The 26,711-nt window shown below is 44.5% G+C and overlaps 2 protein-coding genes and 2 non-coding genes across 4 annotated transcripts; all 4 read left to right on the top strand.

The window, feature by feature from the left end:
• Positions 1–2,729: 2,729 nt before the first annotated feature.
• Positions 2,730–3,181, top strand: LOC124173591 (histone H2B). Its single transcript, XM_046553020.1, has one exon. The coding sequence runs from the start codon at positions 2,770–2,772 to the stop codon at positions 3,139–3,141; it is 372 nt and encodes a 123-aa protein (XP_046408976.1). The 5' UTR covers positions 2,730–2,769; the 3' UTR covers positions 3,142–3,181.
• A 901-nt stretch (positions 3,182–4,082) lies between these two features.
• LOC124173605 lies at positions 4,083–4,201 on the top strand. The gene has a single exon (XR_006868672.1). It is a non-coding gene; the product is annotated as a 5S ribosomal RNA (ribosomal RNA).
• A 9,780-nt stretch (positions 4,202–13,981) lies between these two features.
• Positions 13,982–14,100, top strand: LOC124173601. The gene has a single exon (XR_006868671.1). It is a non-coding gene; the product is annotated as a 5S ribosomal RNA (ribosomal RNA).
• An 11,567-nt stretch (positions 14,101–25,667) lies between these two features.
• On the top strand, positions 25,668–26,461 carry LOC124173588 (late histone H1-like). The gene has a single exon (XM_046553016.1). It carries the CDS (start codon positions 25,668–25,670, stop codon positions 26,388–26,390), a length of 723 nt encoding a protein of 240 aa, XP_046408972.1. The 3' UTR covers positions 26,391–26,461.
• Positions 26,462–26,711: the final 250 nt, after the last annotated feature.

The following is a 26,711-nucleotide window of genomic DNA, read 5'->3' as shown; positions in this document are numbered from 1 at the left end:
GGGTGGCTAAGGTTGGGATTGGAATTTGGGAAAAGGAATCGTTAGAATGATTGACAAAAAATTGCCAATTGGTTTTCACTGAAGGTGACGGAGTGAACTCTTCAGGCGAACACCAAACATGCATTTGGATCGGGAAGTGGTCGCTGGAAAGATCGTCAATTACTTTGGGAGTAGAAATTCGGTGGATATTTTTTGTCACGCAGAGATCGAGAATATCCATGTTGCCAAAGGAATCAACGTGTGTCGCCGTGAGCGGCACTTCGACATTACACGCGCCATCAGAGACGAAACTGTTAAGAATCGTCCCACGCGCGTTAGTGCGTTGACAGCCCCAATCTACATGCTTTGCATTCCAGTCGCCTGCAGCGATGATTTTTTCGTCGGCGGATAACAAGAAACAAACTTCGTCACGCTGGAGAGGTTTGGCCGCGGGTTGGTAAACAGAATACATATAAAAATCGCCCGTTGGAGTAGGAATAGAAATACCAATGGTTTCTAATGTGCTAAAGGCATGCGAAGGCAGTGCTTTATGTTTGATGGTGGATTTAACTGCGATCAACACTCCACCGCTACGGTTCGAGCGATCACGCCGATAGAGTTTGAAATTGGGAATATGAATATGTTGTGAGGGAATTAGATGCGTCTCCTGAAGGGCGATCACATCAAAAGTGCCAGAATTTATGAAATTTAGAAACTCCTGTTGGCGGCGTCGGATACCGTTGCAATTCCAACAGAATAAGTTAATACCGCCGAGTCGATTAATTGTCATTCTCGAGCAGTGCGCACATCTGCCTGAGAAGAAACAATTTCTTCTCATTGGTCGTCTTTAGAAGACTCAATTGATCACTGATGGTCAAGAAGAAGGTGAAAAGGTTGTCGGAGGAAGTATTTGCGGGTTGTTGGGTCGGGCAAGATTGAGTGTCGGCGGATGCCGGCTGGGGTACAGTGGGAGTAGGTCTTGGGCGAGGCTGGGTTAGAGAGGGGTAGCCATCTTGGTCCTTTTCGGGACTTCGTGACCAAGGGTTGAAGGTAGGAATGGGAGCGGGTTGAAAAGCGATCCCTCGGGCTGATCCTTGGGAATTCTTTTTTTCGCGAGCCAATTTCTGCGCCTGCGCAAACTTAAAAGCTTTGCAGCCGCGGTAACTGGCTGTGTGGTCACCACAGCAATTTACACACTTAGCGGGAGTGCGGCTGTCTTTTATACATACGGCCGTCTCATGCGGTCCGGCGCACTTGACACAACGTGGCCGAATGTTGCAATAGTTTTTGCTATGCCCGAAACCCTGACACTTGTGGCACTGGAGCACGCCTTTAGACTTTTGGAAAGGAGACACTTTTACTCGCATACCAAGCAAATAAAACGGTACTTCAAGATTAATGTTTTGTGACTCTCGCGTAAAAATAACGTGATAAACTGGCGTGAGGCGCCGGGGAACAGAGTTAATACCATTACTCTTGTCATTCCGAGTGGGCCGCGTTGTTGACAGCTGCACCACAGACTTCGGTTTGAAGCCCTTTTTCTCTAAGGCCTCCTTAACAGCCTCAGCTGGGGTGTTACTCAGGATGTCCCTGAAGCAATACTCGGTCAGTCGGTCATCGGCTGCCTGGTATGAGGTGAATTCCAGTCCCCTCTCCTGCAGAATCTTCCTGGCCTTATTGTAGTCAGGTGGCGACGCGGTGTTGATGGCCACGGTGTTAGGGCCTCTCAAGCGGCACTTTGGCGGCACGACAAGTGCAGCCGATAGCGCCTCGTATAACGGAACCCACTCGGAAACACCGTATACATTAATTAGAGGCATTTTGGGGGTCTTAGGTAATTCAGTTGATACATTATTATCGGAATTGTCAGCAATTGGCTGGAATTGATTTGCTATATTCACCTGGGCCGTTGGCGTTAGGCGCCCTCCTAACCTAGCGGCCTTTTTTCTATGAACGGGGGTGAAGCCCTCGTTCTCTTGGTCATGCGGTGTTTGTGAATTGTTAAGCGGCATTGTTGGTGCGAGAGGGAGGACAGTACTTACCGCCGAAGAGGTGGTTTTGGCCCTTCTTGGGTCCTTTAGGGCCTGGCGGGCGAATTTGGCGGCTGCCGCTGCGGTTGGCGATGGCAGCGACATCAGGGCTGGGATGGCGGATGAGCTGGCGGACGGCTGGACGTCAGGGGTGGCAGGGATGGGCCCAGGGGCAGCATCAGGGGCAGCAACGGCGCCTCCGGGAACGGCCGAAAAGGATGAAGTGGTGGCCAGTTGGCATGGGAGAGGTTCAGGAGACTCCTTGTTGACGGCAGGTGCCGAAGGTGCAGCTGAAATAGCCATAAGGCTTTGCTGCTTGGCTAACGCCATTATTCGGGTGACCTCAGGGGTCACGGCAGTGAGACTGGCCATTCTTTGCGACGCCTATGGCGCGCTGGCCGGGTGGTGGCCCGTACCCAGCGTATATAATAAATTTTGGCGAGCAAAATTTTTCTCCGAGAGCACGCTCCGAAATGGTACGATTCCGTACCCTGGTCGGCAGCACGAATCAACACGCTCCGAAATGGTACGATATTACTGGTATGGTATAAAAGACAACGGATCAAGCGTTATGGTCCTTAAACCGGCGAAATGTTGATTACAACGGTGTCTGTGTGGCTTATACATTTTATGGCCTGCCGCTGGCCGACTGCTCCGTCTACTCGACCAATCCGGTGTCGGCGAGTCCCGACTTCACGGCATATAATAAAAATCTAGCGAAAAATTTTCATTCTCGCTGCTACGCAACGTTGGTACCAACATGCCACCCAAGACTAGCGGAAAGGCTGCCAAGAAGGCCGGCAAGGCCCAGAAGAACATCTCCAAGGGAGACAAGAAGAAGAAGCGCAGGAGGAAGGAGAGCTACGCAATCTACATCTACAAGGTGTTGAAGCAGGTCCACCCTGACACCGGTATCTCCTCCAAGGCCATGAACATCATGAACTCCTTCGTCAACGACATCTTCGAGAGGATCGCCGCCGAGGCTTCCCGTCTCGCTCATTACAACAAGCGCTCCACCATCACCTCCAGGGAGGTGCAGACCGCCGTCAGGCTCCTGCTCCCCGGTGAACTGGCCAAGCACGCCGTGTCTGAGGGCACCAAGGCTGTGACCAAGTACACCAGCTCCAAGTAAATTACTTGGTAGCGCCCCAACGGCCCTTTTTAGGGCCCTACATCATTCAGTGTGATGTTTCCATTGCTTACTTCAACGACAAAAACGAAGTTCCACTTTAAAATTCACAACGGTAGTCCATATCTCATTTTCAGTGCTCAGAAGGTCCTAATTGTTATGATTACTCCTTGGTTGCCATAGCAACAGATTGTTGATCATTCATCAGTTATTTCATTCCAACAGTCGGTGATTGTTGGCGTCGCATTGTCAAAGCGAAGTGTGACGGTGTCTCCGGGCTCTCTCAAATGTTCAAGTTCAAAAATCGTTTTTCCACGAGCATAACAGATACAATGTTCCCACAAATTAATAATTTATGCAACATTATTTTCTCTTTCCTTATCTTCATGGCAGATGTTTTTCCTTTCCCTCTATCGCGTACATGAATTTCTACTATCGCTATATGTAAAGTCCTCCGTAACGTCTCCACAGTTCCTCGTTGCATGACAATCCGTCCAGTGCGTTCAAATTTTGTCTACTTGCAGCCGCACGAGACGATCGTTAACGTTATTTCCTTGTTATGACAACAAAAGGCACTTTGTAACTCAGAAAACTGGTGGGACTGTTTCTCTTACGTCAAACCGTTTGTCCGTTATTCCATCATTTTCAGTTCACTCCATATTCCACGTTGGCAGCCCATTGTAATCCATCTTCGAAAGCCTCTACTTTGTCACGGGAGGTCCGCGCTTCAGCTGTCTTCCTTTCCGCAACATTTATGAAAACTAACTCTTACAGATCCATTTCCGAAACTGATACTTTTGAAATGGAAATTTTTTATGCGCCGTTGATGCTCAATTTCATTCCTGTATGACATTTCACTCCAAATTGTTACAAAGTCAGATAGTGAACTATCGAATCTAATCACCGAATGAGTATAACATTCTTCAAAAGCCATACATATCTTCGCCAACGGCCATACCACGTTGAATACACCGGTTCTCGTCCGATCACCGAAGTTAAGCAACGTCGGGCCCGGATAGTACTTGGATGGGTGACCGCCTGGGAACACCGGGTGCTGTTGGTATCACTTTTTATTTTTTTCCCCTATCCTTATGATAACTAATTACAAGTTATTCACCACATGCATGCGTTGAAGGATGTGCATTGCATTTTCTTTCGCGTGAAATGGCAGTACTCCCACTTCCTTCAAGTGAAAGGATTGAAACACGCCACTTCAGTTTTCCCAGTTAACTTTTCCTTATCGCGCAGAACGCTGCCTTTGTGCAGTCCATGCCTTTTCTTAGGCCCATACCATTCCTTCCGTATTCTACACGTAAGTTACTTACATCGTACATACTGAAAAAAAATCATTTCGCTCGAGTAAATTCCGTAAGTATAGTAAATTACATCTCATGAAGGAAACGTCGGTGATTACAGCGAAAAATATATTGTTCCACGAACAATCGATATAACTTTTTTATTCACCACTCTTGGATAATATATTTCTGTTCCTAGGTTGATACATTCGTTATTTCATTCGTAGAGAAACCGCGCTTAAAACAGTCAAGCCCGGAAAATTTAAATACAGTAATGTAACGCCGAACAATATACTTCTCGAAATTATTCCTTGAGAGAACTGCTTTTCCTGTCTGCATTCCATAATGCTCCATTTCCAGCGAATCCATTTTTAAAATTGAATGCATACCCAAAATAATTTCGATCATGAAACAGTTGACACAACAACAGGCGACATTTACTAAGCGATGGGAGCTGAAAGAAATCGCCATTACAGTAACAAGCACACCGTTGCTACAGACATTTTTCAGAAACACATTTTCAAATATCGAGTACATGAAATAACGGAATTGAGAGACACTAAAGCACATCCGACTACTGCGGGAAACTGGCAACTATTAAACTTAAAAAAAATATTTTAACTCAGCTACCACGAGCTATGCATTGCCAGAAAATGCCGAGAAAAATTCTTTAAAAAAAGAAAACGAAGGTCAATTTGTGAAATGCTTTCAACGATTAGTATTCTCCTTTTAGATTTTCTGGAAACGAAAATTAATTCATAGCGTAATAATTAAAACCCTGCTACGTGCGATTCCCTTCATTAACCGGATCGGCTATTGATCATTCATCATTCCTTTTCTTACACGTCAAAAGGTGGAAGATACAAACGACGTAATGTCAGCTGTCACTGACAAACTTGCAACAATGTAATAATTAATCTCGTCATCCGCATCCCGGGACTAGTATTGCATCGTGAGTGCTCAAAAAGTAACACACGCTGCCGCTAGATGGTGCGAGGGAGGCCACTCCGCTGTCCGGTGCCTGCCTCGCCGGGCGCGTGCAAACACAAGTTTGAACGTTCGATCCCCCGAGGGAGAGCGCACCCGGGCTATTGTTTACGACCGAGGTCAACAATGCCAATGCATACGCTGTCGAGTCCTCGGATCTTGACTGTCTCGAACAATTACTATTAATGACAGCTATGGCACATAGCCTTTTCGTCCGAAGACGCAAAGCTTGCGTCCGTTTCGCACGTAATACCACTTATAAATTCAATCTATGAACACATCATTGTAAACCTGAACATTTCTCATCGTTGGTGAATGTTAATTTTGACTGAAGGAAATTAAATCCGGGCTATGCTATTAACTGCCGACCACCGAGCGTCGCTCGGCGTATCGCATTTTATTTTCGCGTTCAAAACTAGCGGACCACTTCGACTCCCATACGAATTGAGTTCCTGCAAGTCTCGACACGCACACTGACTAGGCAGCCGGTATCGGGGGTGTCGAGCCTGGAGAAAAGCAAAACAAAATGCTGTCGTCCGAACTTGCGTGTCATGCGATGGATAAAATTGTGCTCCCGGAACATGAAGGACGCAATTTCTTTCTTTCATTGTCTCATTTACGTTGTAATGGCACGCTTGCAATCGGTTAAACGGACAAAGCTTGCAGATGCATTCGAGAAATATATTAATCGCGGAGTTGTTTCGTGAACGATTCATTACATCAATTCAATTACAGATTTATTGTAACAGTTACTCATCAAACGCACGACGTCCTACGAAGCACAATTTCGACGGCCTATCAAAGACAATGAAACGCAAACGTACGATACTTATTATCGATACTTAATTCGCAACAATAAGAATTTTTCAATGCAAGCAATTAGTAGTGGTACACTTCCCACACGCAAATCGGTGCAACAACTTCAGCGTTAGTACTTGTTCAAACAATTGAAAACAACAGCAATGAAACCAGCAAACACCCGGTTGCTAAGGAAAATTAGCACGTCAACAATCACGTTTCTCATTCCCTTTCCCGGGAAAGACCAGCGATTATAAAGTTTGATGTAATGACATCGAGTAATTATCACCCATGGCGAAAGCTTTTGAAATTTCGAGCCCCTACGGTTACCTCGTAACAATCAGTAACGCATTGAAAGAGCACAGTTTACATTTTTTCCCGAAAATCATAACACATGCGGTGTGCGAAAATGAGTGTCGAGGACTTAAAATAGTCTTCGACGCTTTGCACAATGCGTTCCCACATTTCCGATAACCAACGATGAAGATAATTTTGCAAAATCACAAATAAACTTGCGTATGAGTGCCGCTACTTACAACATTTCACGGTTTCCATTCAATCATATGACAATGGCGTTTTGCTGGTCTCCAATTTCACGAGTCTGAGGAAACGTTTGTGATTTGACGTTTTACAATTAATTCCTTTTCCATATCCGATAAAATTCTTTTGGCCTCCGTGATGCTAACACTACGCTTTTCAAGTCACATGTCAACTTAACACAGCATTACCATGGAATGTTATCGTTGCCCTAATTAATTATGTAGTTCCACTGCGAAGAAGTTATGTAATATCACACAAGGAATTATATTCGGACGAAAGGCACGTTAACAATAATCAACGCCGGCTGACAGTGGAAATGCGGTGTGCACTATTCGACATCGCTGACTGCTTTCATAACAGCAGTCCAAATACATAGCATTACACTTATTATTAATCCGGATCTGCCAATGTACATAACTTCACACATACAGAGTATACGACCACGATGTAACACCGTAAACACTTCCATTAAAATATTCCGTAATAAATTTTGTGAAACCAAACAATCCGTTGCTAAGGAATTCGCGAAAAATGTTCTTCCTTCAACTCCTTCGTCAACATTTCAAACAGTGCACAGTGCCTAAGATACAAAGTGCAAGGGAAAACCATCAACGTCTTAGCACATTCAAAGGCAAACACTTTTAAATTATGCCACGATTCACTCAACTTGTAACAATTAAGGACGCCACGACTAATCTATGTTTTCTTACGATGCACAATTAAACGCTGGGATCAATCAACCGTCATCATCGTCAAACAGTGTATTAATCACATCACAGTTCACTTTTCTACACAAAATAGAAAGCCAAGGAATAACACAGACAACGATTATGAATGTAAAAAGTGGAAAAATAAGTAACAGCGTACTTACTCGGCTCTTCGGCTGTAGATCACAATCGCTGTTGTCAACACACTTCATTCCCGTACATTTCACTAACTTTTCCTATGCATCCAGCGACACAGACACTTTCAATCCTTTCCTCACGATTGCCAAGCGTCACAAAGAACACTACAGAACCGGCGTTATGTCAGTTACAGCTGATAAACATTATACAATTATCACTGATATTAGTTACTCGCGACGTCTTCTCACTACAGCTGCCGCAGCAAGAGCGATCGAGTGGTAATACAGATTCGGCCGCTAGATGGTGCGGGGGGAACCTCCAGCAGTCCACTGCGCGCATCGCTGTTGGGAATTAGGAATCGCGCGTGGGAAAGCAATTGGGATAATTATTCGCAACGCAGCGGCAATATGCGAATCCTTGCCATACCTAATGAACCATCGATTGTCAATTGTCGTGAACTATTAATGTTCTCCGCAACAATGGCACATCGAACGACCAAATCCCCGCCTTAAAGTCGCATATAATATCGTAAATTAAGCCAAGATTCAAGCGCAATGTGGTGAACATTTGCATAATTGGAATATAGAGTACTCTTGTACCTCAAAATATCCACCAAAACGTACCTCATGATGCAGAGTCTTACGTGGTTTTCGACGATTTCCAAGCGATTTTAAACCAATATATCAAGTACGGACGTCACTGTTAACATTCGTATGGCGAAGAAAATGATGTAGCAATCAGGAATTACTGAAAGAGGCAGTACAATCTGGGAAATGTTTGTGAGTTTGCCTTTGACGTTTGAAAAGTAATTCCTCTACTACGTCCGATAACATTCCTTGGGCTCCGTTATGCTAACAGTTCGCTTTTAAAATCACATGTTAAGTTATCACAGCTTACCATAAAACTGCCCAAATTATTTACGTTATAATATCCCTGCCCTAATTATTTACGTTATTCCGCTGCCAAGAGAAAATGAAATAGCACAAAAGGAATTACATTCCCACGAAAGGAACGTTAAGAATAACCAAAGACGCCTGACGGTAGGAATGGGACGTGTAATCGTCAACATCGTTAATTGTTCTTTCATTGCACTTACTAGACTTAGCATTGACACGTATTACTAATCAAGATCTGCCAATTACCATCACTTCACTCATGCAAATTTAAGGACGACGATATAACACGCTAAACACTTCCATTTAATTATTCCGTATTCACTAATGTGAAACCAGCAATCCGTTGCTAAGGAAAACATTAGCGAAAAATATTCTTCCTTCCACTCTTTCGTCAACATTTCAAACAGTGCACAGTGCCTAAGATACAAAGTGCAAGGGAAAACCATCAACTTCTTGGAACAAAGAAAGGCAAACAATTTTAAATTAAGCCGCGATTCACTCAACTCGTAACAATTAAGGACGCCACGAATAATTTCGGTTTTCTTAGGATACACAATTACACGTTGGGATCAATCAACCGTCATCATCGTCAAACAGTGAATTAATCACTACACAGTTTACTTTTCCACACAAAAGAGAAACGCAAGGAACAACACAGTCAACGAATACGAGCGTGAAAAGTGTTTAAATAAGTAATAGCGTACTTACTCGGCTCGCTGGTTGTGGATCACAGTATTCACCTGCACGGCTATCAGAATCGCTGTTTTCATCACACTATTGATTCTCGTGCATTTCACTGACTTTTCCTATACATCCATCGACACAGACACTTTCACTCATTTCCTCGCGTTTGCCGTGCGTCACAAAGAACACTACATAACCGGCGTTATGTGAGTAACCGCTGATAAACATGGACTAATTATAACTGTTAATAATTATTCGCGTCGTCTTCTCACGACAGCTACCGCTGCAAGAGTGATCAAGTAGTAATTCAGATTCCGCCAATAGATGGCGCAGGGGGCCTTTTCGCAGTCGCTCGCCGTGGACGTCCAGAGCGGAATTTGAAATATCGTCTCTCGGTGGGATTTCTTTCCCGGATTGCGACTCGGCGCAAATATGTGAACGCTAGCCATGATGAATGATTTATCGACTCATCCGCGGTCAATTGTCGTGAAATGCGGAAAACAAATGTTGTCATTTACAACAATGAAACACCACACTGTATTCCAACGACGCGAAGCACGGAATATCTGTAAATAATCCATTCATCAAACACAGTATCGTTTAAATGTACATGATCGGAACACGACCGCCTCGTAAATGATCATCTGCCAGTGAAGTGACGACTGTCAAGCGGTGTCTTTCCTCCGCCCGCGATTTGAATTTCATTTCGGCGTTCGAAGGGAGTGGACCGCTTCGACTCAAGGCAGGAATACACTCCGTGCGGCTGACGATTCTCGGCATCGCGGGTGTAGGGCAGGGGGCCGCGAGGCAGAGAACATCTCGGCCGTAGGTGCTCGTCGCGAGACGAGGAACTTTACCATCGCATGGCATTGTGTGTGCTCTCGATGACACATCGCGCAGTGTCCTTATGACAAGAGTGGGTTCACGATCGCAGTACGGAAAGAGAAAACGCGATAACACGGATAAGCGGGGAAAGAACTCGGCTCGGTTATACCTTAGGTGATTAGAAGTGATTCATTCATAAGCCGTGAATGCCGGACCATTTCATTAGCATATTGATTCCGCGACGAATGCAGTGAGCGATTTAATTGTTAGTTACCGTTCCTTCCTACTCTGAAAATGTTTCGTGTCCGAGTTGCTGCTCGCAGTTGTCCACGATTCAATTTTACATATTCCCTAACGGTACCGTAAGTTCTTACTACATTTTCGCATGCCACGGTTAATGACAATCGTTCTCCAGCCATTGGAGTGAAGCGGAAATTACATTATTTCGCGAGCGATCGAAGAATTTCCTTATCCGAATAAATTATTTCTCGTGATTAGCCAGGTCTACTTTCCTTCCTCGATTGCACCCTACATACGTCAAATATCCTTCCTCTTCTCAATAAGTGATATCGTCACTGTCTGCCAGTGTCAACGACTTATCCTTAAACCGAACTCCCATAGTTGTACATATTCGCAGTACACGAGAAAAGTTCGCAGAGTTTCGGAGTATAGCCGTACATTTAGTCAGTAAAGGGAGAGAACCGATTAATTAATATGTTATGAGTAGGCAATCCACATTTCTCTACACTGTATTAAAACGCACGGAACGACTTCATCCGTAGCAATAAATTTCCGTGCCTTCTGCCTTGAGTATATGTTAATGAACACACTCGTCTCTTCCACAATGATTTTCAAAGCATAACTCAATTATTTGGAAAGCTTTTCGTGACATTGAGCAGTTTCGCTTGAGCGCTGAACGATATAGTTACCCTTAGTAACGAAGTTATTTGGTTTCCTGTTGGCTGTTTGCTACACATAAACATTTCAATGCAAGACGTAACGCGAGTACAGCAAATAATGGAAACTTTGCATCGCTAATTCTTTCAACGTTACGTGCGACGTAACATAGCAACCAACGGTGGAAAATCATGGAATTCGCTTATCAAAAATGCCACTTCTTGCAACTACTGCTAATTTTTATTAATAGGGGAATATAATCAACAGATTTAGGCGTTACTTGGTGGAACGATGAGATATTCATGGTTAAATAAAAAACACAGTTCTATTCCACAACCTTATATTTTTGCAGTCTACTAGTTTCAACGTTACAACGTCATTATCAAGACTAACATTAGTTAACAGTTAGTCTTGATAATGACGTTGTAACGTTGAAACTAGTAGACTGCAAAAATATAAGGTTGTGGAATAGTACTGTGTTTTTTATTTAACCATGAATAATAGGGGAATGTTGTCTGCTTAATATAAATTGCCTCCCGAAGACATATAAGACACGGGAAAAAAAATTCTGTGGCCTGTAAGTTGACAAATAGCAATCCAATTTCATACACTTTATCCAAATCGTTTGCTGATTTCTACCGAATATTTTGATGTCCCTCGTGAACCGAAAACTTTGATAAATTTAGTCATAACTCCATAATTCTAACACAATTTTTTTTCGTGCACTGCATTGGAAACCATTCTTGCCATTGTGTTACTTCAGCATGTTAATTAGGAATGGTTTGCAAGGGAAATGCAGAAAAAGCGAGAATGTTATTGATATTCTCCCCTTCTTCGGTTACTAGTGAATGACTAAGTCTCGTATTAATATACCATAAATTAACTAATAACTAGCTGGTCGCCTATTTCGCACTTGGCTGCGAACTGTCCGAGTATGGTTCCGCCGCCGCCGCTAGATGGTGCGGCGTGCTTCTCCCGGCGATTCACAGACTCTTTCTCTGCGCACATCGGCCGACGGAAAGGCGGCTACTGAAATAAGAAACATTCCTTCGGGTAACCGCGCGGGTGAGAAAATCCCAGAGCGCCTATTTTCCCCTTCATTAAATCACGGGAATGAAAGAAAATTCTAAAATGTGATGCATCATTCCCAATGCAGTCCCCCGTGACTTTGAAATAAATTTTTAGCCGTGGTGGACACGGAATATCGCAAACACCTTTTCCATATACACCGGAGTCGCGTTAAATGCCGGAATCGTCTAAAATTATGCTCCCTCGTCACGAGCATTTTCTTTCGTTGCAGTTGGAAAGTATTACTTGGCGAATCAGATTATTCAGCGTCCTTAGTGGAAGATGTATTTGTATCCCTCATTCTCTAATTCATTAATGAAGACTGTTTCAGAAAAAACCAGTGCGACGTAATCCATTTCGTGCAGTCAGTTATAAACATTTCCCTCCATACCGTTTCAAAGTTTTATTCGTCCACAAATTTTTTGTAACGCACTCTCTCTTCGTGCGAAGTACCGCCACGTGGAAAGAATCCGGGGGTGGGGAAATTCTTGGGTCAACGAAGACAACTTTCCTGGGAACCCGTGTGTGGGGTAGTTCCCACGCTTGGATCCGGGTGGTGGGGGACGGGTTCCCCCACCACGAACCTAAACGCAGCGAGTGGGGCAGGGGACGCCGGGAAGAAAAAAAGAAGTTCCAACGGGCGAATTTTTCAAAAGACGCAATGGCCTCCTTCGTTTGTTTCCCGTCGACGTAAAAAGCGAGTAAGTGTTTTCTATTCATGGCATCATTCAATACCTGCCGTATCGAAAGACTTGCACGCGAGGATAATCACTCCAATGACAGCAACACATACTTTCATGGCATAGCACCATTAAAAATGTGGAAAGGTAATCGACTGCCATTAATGGAAGTAGGGTTTTGCAAGGCTTCGAGATAACGTGTAATACTTGAAAAAAAAAAACGCTCAATGTATACCGTTCCTTCGTCAACAGTACACTTTCATTACTTTCACGCAATAGTCATGTCGAGGAATTTATCAATCAATGATCGGTGTTCACGTCCAATGAAGTATTTCCATAGCGCAGGTGAAATTTTAGGGTTGGAAATATTTCCGTCGGGCATACGTTTCACGAAAGCAAATGCCAGTCGCCCGCCTGTATGGGAACATGAAGGGGACTCTTGTTCCCACGGTCGGAAATGGTGGTGGGGGAAGGTACGTCTCCCCGACCGAGAAGCGGCAGCGTGTGACGTAAGCAACTGTCGGTAGGGGAGAACTTTGAATCGAGGTCGGCTCCCTGCCAACGGACAGAGTTTTTGAAGGGGCGCACTATCGTTCGTCATTCCTCCACGTAAATGTTACGAAATCGGTTAGCATCACAGGGGCAGTAATGCCACCTCATAATCGCAATTGGGAAAAAGAGTGAAGCACGATAAGCGAGGAAGGATAACAATTTCCAATCCGTAATATAACTCGGAGTATAACCACGAATTCCTGTCTCCGTGGCAGTGTGTTGGCATTGGGAGATAGATAAATGACATAAAGAAAAATGTATGAATGTAGGGAAAAACATTTTGTTCCAAGAATGGTGAAAACGATTTTTTACACATTGCTTAACCAACAAAGAGCATAACACCGTCAAGTCCGGAAAATTTAGATGAAGAAATTGGAACGACAAGAATTATCTTTCTCAAATTAATTCCCTCGTTACGCATTACATAATCATCTTTTGCCAGAAAATTTCTTTGAAGAAGTAAATGCATCCCTTGCGTTACATCGATCATTAAACAGTCGAAACAACAACAGGCGACATTTACCAATGGATTAAAGCTGAAACGAATCGCCATTACACCAACAAGCACACCGTTACGAAAGACATTTTTCATAAACACATTTTCAAAGATGCACCAAAAGATATAACGGAATTGAGAATTGCTTAAGCATCAAGGGACTGTTGTCTGGAAATGGTAACTATTCAACAGAAACAAAAGCAGATACAACCGCGAAGAAACCAGATCTTCCTTCGATTCTCAAGTCATGATAACTTTTTGAGGATTCGGTCATGTACTCGCCAACGGCCACACCACGTACAATTCACCGGTTCTCGTTCGATCACCGAAGTTAAACTACGTAGGGCCCGGATAGTACTTGGACGGGTGACCGCCTGGGAATACCGGGTGCTGTTGGCATTACTTTTATTCTTGAACTTGTTTAAAAAAATATTTTCAATCACCTACCGCGAGCAATGCAGAGCCGGAATATGCCGCGAAAATTTCTTTTGAGAAAGAAACGTCACTATGTGAAATATTTTCTACATATTTTATTCGCGTGTTTCAAGAGTGACATTAATGTAGCGTTGGAGAGGAAAGGCTTTGGGAAAAATCCATTTTCAGTCATTACTGCAATCACTTCCTCGGAATTTATTCCCTAATGCGAGAGTTTCGTTGATTCCGATATGTGGTGAATGAGAGAAATAGGTTTGGGAATAATTTTAATTTGCATGCCACGCGACACTTTCCTTCGATCCTCGGTTATCACAGCGGGATTACATACTCTAAAGGCATGGAAATCGGCTTCCGCTTCCCGGTGTCCATTGGGAGATGGCGTGCAGAGGGTTTTTCATTGAATTATTAAAAATAGTTTAAACTACCCAAGTAATTAATAACGGTCATTTTCAGAAAAGATAAGGTTTGAAGATTGTTATCATACCATCGATGTTCAACGGTACATCTCCCTAACCATCCCACGGTACGTTTTCGCGAAAGCACGAAATTTCGATGCTCGATCAACAATACGCCATTACCTTGGCAACGAGGCAAGACGAGAATCAACAACACAGGCGTACGGGTAATGACAGCGCAGCACTCATTGACGTGGAATTAGTTACATTTCTTGGTTAAACGTGGCATTCTCGGATGGTATAATACATTGTGTCGTATGCTGGACTCATCGCCTGCCGTTTCACGGAACCGTGTCTCGGGAGGTGGTGCGCCCTAGTGGCAGTTGCGGAACTATCGGCTAGGATTCTTGCATCACGCAAGAACCTCACGGAATTTGAGTAAAAATTTTAGGTATTAAAACGCAATTTGGAAGTGGTACTCGTCGCAAACACTGTGACAAGTGTTCCCTAATGTGCAAGTGAAGTCCCCGTGTCGATGTTGTCCCCGTGTTTGTGAAATGTATGGTAGAAGAAAGGCGGCGCAAAGTGAAGTGTTGGAAGGCGACAGAGGAAAAATTCGGAAAAAAAATCCGTTATTGCGTGTGAGTGAGAAAATGTGTTAACGCGAAGATATTGGAAGTGCATACTTTCATGTGAATGTGGTAATTATGTCGTTGCATTGCAAATACAACCAATACATCATTTGTTTGTTCAGGCTGAAGTTGGCCGATGTGTAGCAGTTTGCTGATAAGAAAGGCAAATGATAGGGAAATGTGGGCCGTAATGCAGTGAATTCATACATTAATTCTTTCGATAAATTACTGATCATGTTATTAGTTAAAGGCTGGGCGTCGTTAGGGAAATATAATTTTCATGGTTAAATGTTGGAATGAGCTGTTATGTTGTCAACGCTTCGAGAGTACACAAACTGTGTCATTATGGAAATTAGTTTGTTTTATGCAATTAAACTGATCAGGAATAAGTGGTTTACCTTTCTTAGCATTTGAAAAGTTATGTGATGGAAATCGATACCCAAGGAGAGATATCATGATAGGTGAAGTTTGCAATTTGAAAACAAGTCTTAATTGTCGGGGCATTATGCAGAATAACATTGGTATTTGATGTTCGGAAATTGTAAAACTTGACTGGAGTAACGCAACGCAACGCCGATTTTTCATTGTTGGTATTTAGACTCAAGCTCCCAGCTGTGAAGCTGTCTACTGAGGGGTTCATTTCAGTTAGTAGGTTCCGGAATAATTACATCGCTGGCTGATCATGGCATTTCGTTACTTTACTTTTTTTTTTATATTTAGGTAGGGGTGGGGATATGGGAAGGGATAAGGGCGGTTTTTGGGACATTATGTTTAGCCAGAACTGAAGGGGTGTAGTCCCAAAGGTTTTTTAGTATGTCATTTTGAGTGGCAGCAAAAGATCTTTCGAATTTTGCCAAATAAGCCTTCAAGGTTGTGAGAAGGGGAGAAATCTTCAGATCTTTTCTTATGTTTCTGTTGGCGATAAACCAGGGAGCCCCGATAATTTTCCTCAGTATGGCATTTTCGGCGGATTGAATCCTCTTGAGATGCGTTGGTGCTGCATGAAGCCAGGCTGGAGATGCATAGGATAATAATGGTTTAATGCAGATATTGTACAAAAGTATTTTAGTTTTTAAGCGCAAAGGCGAGGTTGATTTCAATAAGGGATATAACGCCGTTTGCGCTCCTTTTGCTTTATTAATAGAGGAAGCGATGTGTGACTTCCAGGTGAGTTTCTTGTCCAAAAGAACTCCAAGAAATTTTGTGGATAGCTGTTTAGGTATCCGCTGGTTTCCGTAGTGAAGCCGCTGGCCGTCACCTGTCCTGGTTCGCCGGGAGAACACAACATGCGTGCACTTGGTCGCGTTAACGCTGAGCTTCCACTCACTAGCCCAGTCCTCATACTCGTCAAGGTGACTTTGCGCCAAGTCAGCCGTTCGTTCCGGATCCGAACCCTGGGCAAGGATGGTGGTATCGTCTGCGTAGAGGAATAGTTGGGTGTTTGGAAGGGAAGGGGTGTCATTTACATAAAGGTTAAAGAGTATGGGGGATAAGATGGCGCCTTGCGGGACGCCAGAGGATATGGGATAGCGGGAAGAGATGTTGGAATTGAGGGTTACAAAGAAGGAGCGGTCTGATATAAATGATTGAATTAGTTTGAGAAGGTGGGAGGGAATGTTTAAGGAGGAAAGCTTATGGATGAGGCCCAGGGTCCAAACCCGGTCGAAGGCTGCTTCGAGGTCCAAAAACACAGCATGTGTGATTAATCGTTGGTTGAAGCCAGAAGTTATGGTTTCAGCGAGGCGAACAATCTGGTGGACTGTGGAGGTTTTCCTGCGGAATCCTGTTTGTTCCGGTCTAATTATGTCTTCAGTCAGAAGAACTTGGCTGAGCCTGCGGTGGATGAGTTTTTCAAAAAGTTTGGATAACGTACAGAGCAGACTGATGGGCCGGTAAGATGAAGGAAGGGTGGGAGGTTTACCGGGTTTGGGAATCATTATAATTTTGGCTATTTTCCATGAAGATGGGAAATAGCAGGTGGATAGAAGGAAGTTGTAGAGTTGTTGCAGAAGAAGAATGGTAGGTTGAGGAAGGTTTTTGAGGAGCCTGTTGGGGATGTTGTCCGGTCCGGGAGCAGATTTGGGTTTAAGGATGCGGATAGTGGCCTCGATTTCATGGAGAGTAATGAAGTCTGGTTCACTGGTTGGGCAGCGCTGCAGACTCAGCCAAGTGTCTTCACAGGATTGTTCATGAGGAGAATGCAGGTCATTAATAAATCTCTTTTCGAGCATGGAAGCGAAGACTTCGGCTTTTTCCACATTCGTGGTAGCTCTTCCATTCTGAGAGATTAATGACGGGTAGTCGCGCCTTGGATTCTTAAGGGCCTTAGTGATCGGCCAAATGGAGCCGTCAGAGCCTTGCAACGATGACACTTTTGAGTCCCAGGATTTCTGGCGAAGTTCCTTAATTAGTCTTTGCACCCTGTTGCGGAGTGCGTTGAACTTCATTCTATCTTCTCGGAGCCGGGTATGTTGCCAAATCTTTCTGGCAGCGTTACGATGTCTGATTGTCGTAAGTATATGCGGAGGAATGGGTTCGGAGAACGAAGAAGGTGGCGGTAAAAAGGATGCCTCTTTGGCGGCATCTTGAATCAGAGACGTAAGTTTCTCAATGAAGAGATCAGCATCAGCTCTGGTGGTGAGCGGGAGGTTGGACAATTCATGCGAGTTGTCACCTGTAATTCGACGAAATTTTGGGTAATTCGTCTTCGTTTTTAGGTTTTGAACCCTCTGCTCGGGGGAACAAGGAATGGAATAGATAATTGGGAAATGGTCGGAGGCTGTGGAATCAAGAGTGGTTGGGGGAGCGGAGGAAGGCAAGTTATTGGTTAGGGCTATATCAAGGATGTCGAAGGTGCCATGAGAGGAGAGGTGAGTAGGGGAGGAAGGAGCAAGCAGGGCAAAATTTAAATTCCTCTGGCAAGTCAGTAACATGGAGCCGGCCAGGTTATTACGGTTGCAGCCCCAAGAGATATGCTTGGAATTTAAGTCTCCTCCTACTATGGAACGGCCTTGAAGGAGTTCTCCAATTTGCTTGAATTCCTCCCTAGTTGGTTTCCTCGGGGGCCGATAGGTTGACCAAAGGTTGACGTTGCCGAGTCTGGTACGGATGGAGGCGCCGACAGCTTCTACGGAGGATTTTTGATTATAGGGGAGTTGAGTGGCCGATAAGGAGTTTTTAATTAACAATAGAACTCCGCCACCAGCATTGTCAAGGCGGTCCATTCTGAATTTTTGATAGCCAGGAAAATAAATGGTTTTGTCAGGCTTGAGAAGAGTCTCTTGTATTAGAGCAGCGTCAATAGAATGTTGGACTAAAAGGTGGCGAACTTCTTCCTGTTTTAGGTGCAGGCCGTGAACATTCCACTGTAGGATCTTCAATTGTGAGGCTGGTTGTCTAGCCATCGCTAAGCAGTGATAGTGCCATATGAATAATCTCGTTAAAGATAATTTCTGATTTAGGGGTAGAGGAAGGGGTAAGGAGTTTTTTGACGAGGTTGGTTAGAAAGGAAGAAAGTTTCTGTTTAATGGATGGGGTGAGTAGCGAGGAAAGGATAGAACGGATGTCGAAATCAGGAGGAGGTGAAGGAGAGGCGGAGGGAGTAGCAGCAGAGGAAGATTGGTTCGGAAACGAGGGAAAATCAGCAGCAGTGGGGACAGGAGTTGCTCTGAGATTTCGGCTACTTTTTAGTTTCTCTGCATAGGATTTATAAGCTGGGCAACCTTTGTAGCTGGCAGGGTGAGGGCCTTCACAATTTGCGCACTTGGCTGGCGCAGGTCTGAAAACTTCACAGGTTGAGTGCGAGTGGTTACCGCCACATCTGACGCAGCGCGTTTGAAGCCCGCATGATTTATACGTGTGGCCAAAGTTCTGACAGCGGGTGCACTGTGGGGGGCCAGGAGACGGTTTGTAATTGTCAATTGTGACTTTTAAGCCACATAGGTGAGAGATTTTCATAAATCTGTCCTTGTCATCAGCATTAGATAGTTTCAGCTGGAATAACGGCAAAGGACGGGGTTGCAGAGGTGGAAGAGTTTGCTCCGGATTGGCAGCAAGTTCACGTTCGCGTTGCTGACGAATTGCATTAGTGGGCCTGGTGGTGCGAAGCTGCACAATATCATCGACTGAAACTCCAATCTCGTCTAGGCTATCACGAATTTCTTCGATCGCAGTGTCTCTCATCAGGCCACGCACAATAAGGTAACATTTTCTATCCTCCGGGAGCTGGTACGTATAGTATTCCCATTTATTTTCAGAAAATAATTTGACTAATTTCCTGTAGTCATCAGGAGAATGGCATTGCACCCGGACTTGGGTCCCAGTGGTGTTGCAGACAGGAGGGCTGGAGGTGGCTCCTACCATTCTTCGGTATTTTATCGACCAGTTTGACTGATCCTTTAAGAATATTGGAGGAATTTTTCTAGTGGAGGTGGTAGGGGTTCCGGAAGAAGGTCGTTGGGAGGTAGCAGAGGTCTGTGGAGCCTGTGTTTGCAACGGGGTGGCGCTGGCTTCAGAGGTTCTAGTAGCGAGGTTTTGGGTAGGGTCCTGAAGAGGGCCAATATCAGGATTTTCGCTTAGAACATCAAATCTATTGCTGATTTGGAGAGCCGGTGGTGAGAGTGGTGGCGAAGTGCCGATGCGGCGCCGTTTTCCTTTCTGAAATTCGGTGAATTGATCGTCAATTTGGTTTAGCGGGGGAGGTAATCCTACGGCAGAGCAAAACGCGGGATCTAAGAGTTTTGCCTTTGGGAAGGAAAAGGTAATGACTGGCTCTTCAATTTCGGTAGGAATAATAATAGGGGAGTTGACCAGAGGTCGTGACGAGGGATTAATGCCATGATCAGCGGACCCTAGATTGGCCAGATGTTGTTCATCTGATTGGCTGGCATTTTCGTTGACGCTACCATGCTCTTGATGCATAGTAACTGAAGTGGCGTCTTGACTGGCCTCAGGAGAGTCCGGGGATATGGATTCCTGGGATTCAGAATCCATTTGTTCATCTGAGGCTTCTGATTCGCTGGTTACAGAGGCCGCCATGTGGTCCATGGCGGCCACGTGGCTCGTTGGGGAGGACAATGGAGGGCTTGTAAGGGCCTACAGTCCTAGCGAGGGAACCCTTCCGTGTTCCTCGGGGGTGCAATGGGCGATGCTATGACCCAGAGGCCCGAGTACTAACATCCAGGAAGACCTTTAGGGGAGTCGCCGGGTGCTAGGCACCACCCGAAGGTGATAACCGCGGTGACCAGGTCTGAATTTAGGGACAGACCCAGCCAGCCGCGGCCCCACGGGTGCCCCGTAGGCGACGGGGAAATGACGCGAAGTCTCTCGCGGGAAGTCCCGCGGTGATTGCCGCAGCAGCTGCAGCGGTAGATCTCAAATGAAGATCGCGTAGGCTTCAAAAGATGAGTTCCGATGAGTTGACGTGCTGACACGTGGCACCAGGTTCGGGCTAGTCCAGAGTCGACAGGCTGACCAGGACTTGACTGGAGTATGCGTTTTAGGAAGTGTATCAATGGAAGCGTTAGTCCATGGCGATAGTTTGGGAATAGAATGATGATTGGGGGAATGTTGATATGTGCAGTTGTGGCATCAGGGCTTGGAGATTACATAATATGTGATATAAATGAAATTGTAATGAGTCGTGCAATGAAACTCGTCAGGAATACGTGCATTAACTCTTCCTTCGTTTTAAAAGTGAACTGGTGTTAATCCGTGAAAGAACATAGTTTTGATAAGGGAACGGCAGACATTTGTGTGGCTGAGTAAATGAAATTCCAATTGTGATATTCAAAATTATTCATAAAAACCATAATTACCGAGGGATTCTGACGGGATGCGTTCTAAAACGTTAACAATAGTAAAACATACATTAGTGTCGAGTTTCGTAGCGTTAGAGTAATTAGTTTAAAAAATATTCCGGTTGAAGTGACTGAAATATTGCAGAGGCTAAATATTGAATAACAACATTATGTCCTATAGACAGTGAAAACCAGCGGATTCTGGTGGGACAAGTTTTAAAACAATAGGAGAGATAAGGCAATTGTCGGTGACGAGTGTCAGTGCGATTGAATCAATGGTTGAATTAATATGTTACAATGTGTGTATGACATAATGACATTAAATGTGTCATACTCAAAATTATTCATAAAAACCATAATTACCGAGGGATTTTGACGGGATGCGTTTTAAAACGTTAACAATAGTAAAACATACGTTAGTGTCGAGTTTCGTAGCGTTAGAGTAATTAGTTTAAAAAATATTCCGGTTGAAGTGACTGAAATATTGCAGAGGCTAAATAATGAATAACAACATTATGTCCTATAAACAGTGAAAACCAGCGGATTTCGGTGGGACAAGTTTTAAAACAATAGGAGAAATAAGGCAATTGTCGGTGACGAGTGTCAGTGCGATTGAATCAATGGTTGAATTAATATGTTACAATGTGTGTATGACAAAATGACATTAAATGTGTCACACTCAAAATTATTCATAAAAACCATAATTACCGAGGGATTTTGACGGGATACGTTTTAAAACGTTAACAATAGTAAAACATACGTTAGTGTCGAGTTTCGTAGCGTTAGAGTAATTAGTTTAAAAAATATTCCAGTTGTAGTGACTGAAATATTGCAGAGGCTAAATAATGAATAACAATATTATGTCCTATAAACAGTGAAAACCAGCGGATTTCGGTGGGACAAGTTTTAAAACAATAGGAGAAATAAGGCAATTGTCGGTGACGAGTGTCAGTGCGATTGAATCAATGGTTGAATTAATATGTTACAATGTGTGTATGACAAAATGACATTAAATGTGTCACACTCAAAATTATTCATAAAAACCATAATTACCGAGGGATTTTGACGGGATGCGTTTTAAAACGTTAACAATAGTAAAACATACGTTAGTGTCGAGTTTCGTAGCGTTAGAGTAATTAGTTTAAAAAATATTCCAGTTGTAGTGACTGAAATATTGCAGAGGCTAAATAATGAATAACAATATTATGTCCTATAAACAGTGAAAACCAGCGGATTTCGGTGGGACAAGTTTTAAAACAATAGGAGAAATAAGGCAATTGTCGGTGACGAGTGTCAGTGCGATTGAATTAATGGTTGAATTAATATGTTAAAATGTGTGTATGACAAAATGACATTAAATGTGTCACACTCAAAATTATTCATAAAAACCATAATAACCGAGGGATTTTGACGGGATGCGTTTTAAAACGTGAACAATAGTAAAACATACGTTAGTGTCGAGTTTCGTAGCGTTAGAGTAATTAGTTTAAAAAATATTCCGGTTGAAGTGACTGAAATATTGCAGAGGCTAAATATTGAAAAACAACATTATGTCCTATAGACAGTGAAAACCAGCGGATTTTGGTGGGACAAGTTTTAAAACAATAGGAGAGATAAGGCAATTGTCGGTGACGAGTGTCAGTGCGATTGAATCAATGGTTGAATTAATATGTTACAATGTGTGTATGACATAATGACATTAAATGTGTCATACTGAAAATTATTCATAAAAACCATAATTACCGAGGGATTTTGACGGGATGCGTTTTAAAACGTTAACAATAGTAAAACATACGTTAGTGTCGAGTTTCGTAGCGTTAGAGTAATTAGTTTAAAAAATATTCCGGTTGAAGTGACTGAAATATTGCAGAGGCTAAATATTGAATAACAACATTATGTCCTATAGACAGTGAAAACCAGCGGATTTTGGTGGGACAAGTTTTAAAACAATAGGAGAGATAAGGCAATTGTCGGTGACGAGTGTCAGTGCGATTGAATCAATGGTTGAATTAATATGTTACAATGTGTGTATGACATAATGACATTAAATGTGTCATACTCAAAATTATTCATAAAAACCATAATTACCGAGGGATTTTGATGGGAGACATTTTAAAACGTTCTTAAAGTGAAAACAAACATTATTGAGGAGTATCATAGTCTCTGAATGAATACTTTCAAAATACGCCATTTTTTGGGTTGAAAGTAAGCGAAGACTGAATTTTCAATATCAGCATTATGTCATATGAACAGTAAAAACCAGTGGATTTTGATGGGACCGGTTTTAAAACGACAAGAAAATTAAGACAAATATTCGTGACAAGTGTCAGTGCAACGGAGTAAATAGTTTTAAAAATGTGTTACAGTCGCTAATGAGTTAATCAAATTTCCATTTTCATACTCAAAATTATTTCTAAAAACCATAATTACCGTGGGATTTGGACGGGAGACGTTTCAAAACTTAGGTGTATTCAAAAAGAACATTATAGCGGAGTTCCGTAGCCACAGAATGAATACTTTGAAAAATATCCCATATTATGTGTCTGACAGCAAATGCTGATTTTTCAATATCAACGTTATGTCATAGGAACAGTAAAAACCAGTGAATTTTGATGGGACCGGTTTTAAAACGACAAGGAAATTAAGGCAATTATTCGTGACTAGTGTCAGTGCGACTGATTCCATGGTTTAAGAAATATATTGTAATCCGTTGCTGACAAAAACAAATTTCCAATGCCATACTCCAAATTATTCATAAAAAGCAATAATTACAGAGGGATTTGGACGGGAGACGTTTTAGAACGTTAACATAAATTGAAACAAACATTATCGTGGACCTTCAGTGCGACGGAATTGAAAATTTCAACAATGTTCCATGCTCTGTGCCCGTCACATTGCAAAGTGTCCGTTTAAACTCAACAAGTGAGCGTGGAAACCACACTTCCGGTCGGATTTTCACGAGGCACGTTTTAAAACGTGCAGAAAAATGACAATTAATTATTTGGAGACAAAGTTCGACAGAATAATAGCTACGTTAATGCCACATACGTGGCTACTGCGACAGCGCACGATGTATTCGTCGTAGGCGTGTGACATTTCGTCATAACATGCAGATTGTCACTTCATGCATTGCAATAGGGATATGTGAAGTTCGAAAGGAATAACTCCGAAGTCGTACTCGCTCTTTTCCTTCGTAATTCCGCAATCAGACAGTGAAATGCATCGGAAATATTGACGAACGAAGTAAGTCAAAGGAAAATTGATTTGCCAAAAGAGGTAATTGTAAGAATGCCGAAACAACAAATACCACGTTTCAGGAAATAGCAAAGTTAGGTTTAAAACTTGGACGTTACCGTAGAGAGTGGAATTAATCCACAGAACAATGTACGAAAAACTAAAAAGGGAAAGTTATCGATCGGCGATGTGAAGGGTACATCTTTTCCCTTGCACGTCCGCATTCACGAATACACGTTCCTGCGGGAAAGACACATCATTTCCAATCCCGAAGTGGCGTGTGGTAATTTAAGTAATACGTGTAACGCGCTACGTCGTCACAATGTTGTAGGGAACGGTAATTCATTTTCACAAAAGTCATTCAAAATCAGCCTTCTCACACACAGAAAATCGCAGTCATCAATTTCCAGAATCGCACGCTAGACCAGAAATATCCTGCGACTCGAGTATGGAAAAGCCAGCCTCACTCGACAATCCCTCCCGTCGAGGCGTAATTTTTTTTTCACCAACCTTTCGCAATCCCTGCCCAGGAATCAAATTCACCACATTCCCCCCCAGAATAGGCACAGAAAGCGCACGGAGTGAAACGAACGGGGCGAACCGAAAACCGTAGGAGCGTCAAACGGAGTCATTCCATTTCCTTCGAATATCACGACTCGCGGCGCAATCGGAATACTCTCGCGACATTCAGCCCCCGCCGGAAAGGGGAAACGATAATCGAGTGCCGCCGTTTGCGGAATAACGGCACGAGAACAAAAATTATGGACATTCGTCCGCTTCTCCCGGGGATCGCGGGTTCGCGGCAGCGCGAACGATCGCAGTCGCACGCGGAAAGAGTGATTTCGGCGTCGCGAAAAGGCGAGATCGAGGGAAACAGTCGCGTTTCGGCGACGCCGAAGTGGCGTCTCGATCGTCGATCGAAATCGCCGCAAACTCGGATCGAAAAGTGCAACAGACGAATGCACAACCGCGGATCGAGTCGTCGCGACACGACGCCGATCCGTCCGACAGGCACATCTTCCGACCATCGTTCTCCGTCCGCGGGGCGCCGTCCAGACCGGCGCCGGCGTGCCGGCACACGCAGGAAGGTTCAGAGAAACGGCGAGGCAGGTCGCCGATCGACCACGCGAACCCGCGACGCCACGGCGACACTTTAATTATCGGGTCGGAAGGCGCGCCGGTGACATGCCGTATTTCGCTCGGGCGCCGCGGCGCCCGCGACGTTCCGGTCGCCGACGGCGGGCCGCCCGCGCGCGGCCGGGACTGTCGCCTCGCGCGTCGAGATCGGACGCCGACGTCGGAGCCGCCGGCGCCGTCCGAAACGATAAAGTGCGAGACGAAGTCGAGTACAAAGATTCGAAGGAGAACGCCGACGACAAGTTCGACAGCGGCGAACGCGCTCCGAAATGGTACGATATCTCGAAGGTGGGAAACGCGAAATTTTGAAATTTTCATACCTCTCGTCCGAGACCATGGCAGACGCTACCGCAGCAGCCGCAGCAGCGCCCCCGGCGGCCCAGCCGTCCGGCACCGCAGCCGTCAAGCCCCTGCCCGCCGCATCCGCAGCATCCAAGAAGGCCAGCAAGGGCGCCGCCTCCAAGAAGGCCCGCGCAAAGCCCTCGCATCCACCGACCTCCGAGATGGTCAACAACGCCGTCAAGAGCCTCAAGGAACGCGGCGGCTCCTCCCTCCAGGCCATCAAGAAGTACATCGCCGCCTCCTACAAGGTCGACGCCGAGAAGCTCTCCCCCTTCATCAAGAAGTACCTCAAGTCCGCCGTCACCTCCGGCACACTCGTACAGACCAAGGGCAAGGGAGCGTCGGGGTCCTTCAAGCTGAGCTCCACCACGCTGAAGGACAAGGCTGCACCCGCTGCAGCCAAGGCGAAGAAGACCGCAGCCAAGAAGACCGCCGCGGCCAAGAAGCCCAAGCCCGCGAAGAAGGAGAAGGCTGCCACCAAGCGGTCCGCGCCCAAGGAGCGCTCCAAGTCCGCGCCTCCCGCGAAGAAGGCAAAGAAAGCAGACAAGCCCAAGAAGAAGCCCGCAGCAGCCAAGCCAGCGGCGAAGGCAGCAAAGTCCCCATCGAAGGCGAAGAAGGCGCCCACCAAGCCCAAGGCGCCCAAGCCCAAGAAGACGCCCACCAAGCCCAAGCCCGCGGCAGCAAAGAAGGCCGCCGCCGCCCCCAAGAAGAAGTGAGCGACCGAACCTCGCAGGTTCACCGAACTTCGATGTACGCGAAGTTCAATTTAGGCCCTCTTAAGGGCCATCAAGTCATACAGATGACTATTTTCCATGCTTAAAACAAAATTCCAAACTCCTTCACCTTACCCAGTAAAGTTTCAAACCTTACCCATTGAAGGAAATGAGTAGATGGACAATATTCCTTCTACAAATCCGCTAATTTTACGTCAAATTAATGCACCTTCCATTGAAGGTTGTCAGATAATTTTTTGGCAGTAAAAATTTACCTATGAAACTAAGTTTCGAAAGAGACGTCTGCTGCAGCAGAAAGCCTGA

Source organism: Ischnura elegans, unplaced genomic scaffold, assembly GCF_921293095.1.
Source record: "Ischnura elegans unplaced genomic scaffold, ioIscEleg1.1, whole genome shotgun sequence".
NCBI lineage: Eukaryota > Metazoa > Arthropoda > Insecta > Odonata > Coenagrionidae > Ischnura > Ischnura elegans.
This window is presented reverse-complemented; position numbering and strand designations above follow the sequence as displayed.

Bases quoted from the DNA above. Each gene is read 5' to 3' on its own strand.
- LOC124173591 (XM_046553020.1), top strand. From the start codon at position 2,770: ATGCCACCCAAGACTAGCGGAAAGGCTGCCAAGAAGGCCGGCAAGGCC.
- LOC124173588 (XM_046553016.1), top strand. From the start codon at position 25,668: ATGGCAGACGCTACCGCAGCAGCCGCAGCAGCGCCCCCGGCGGCCCAG.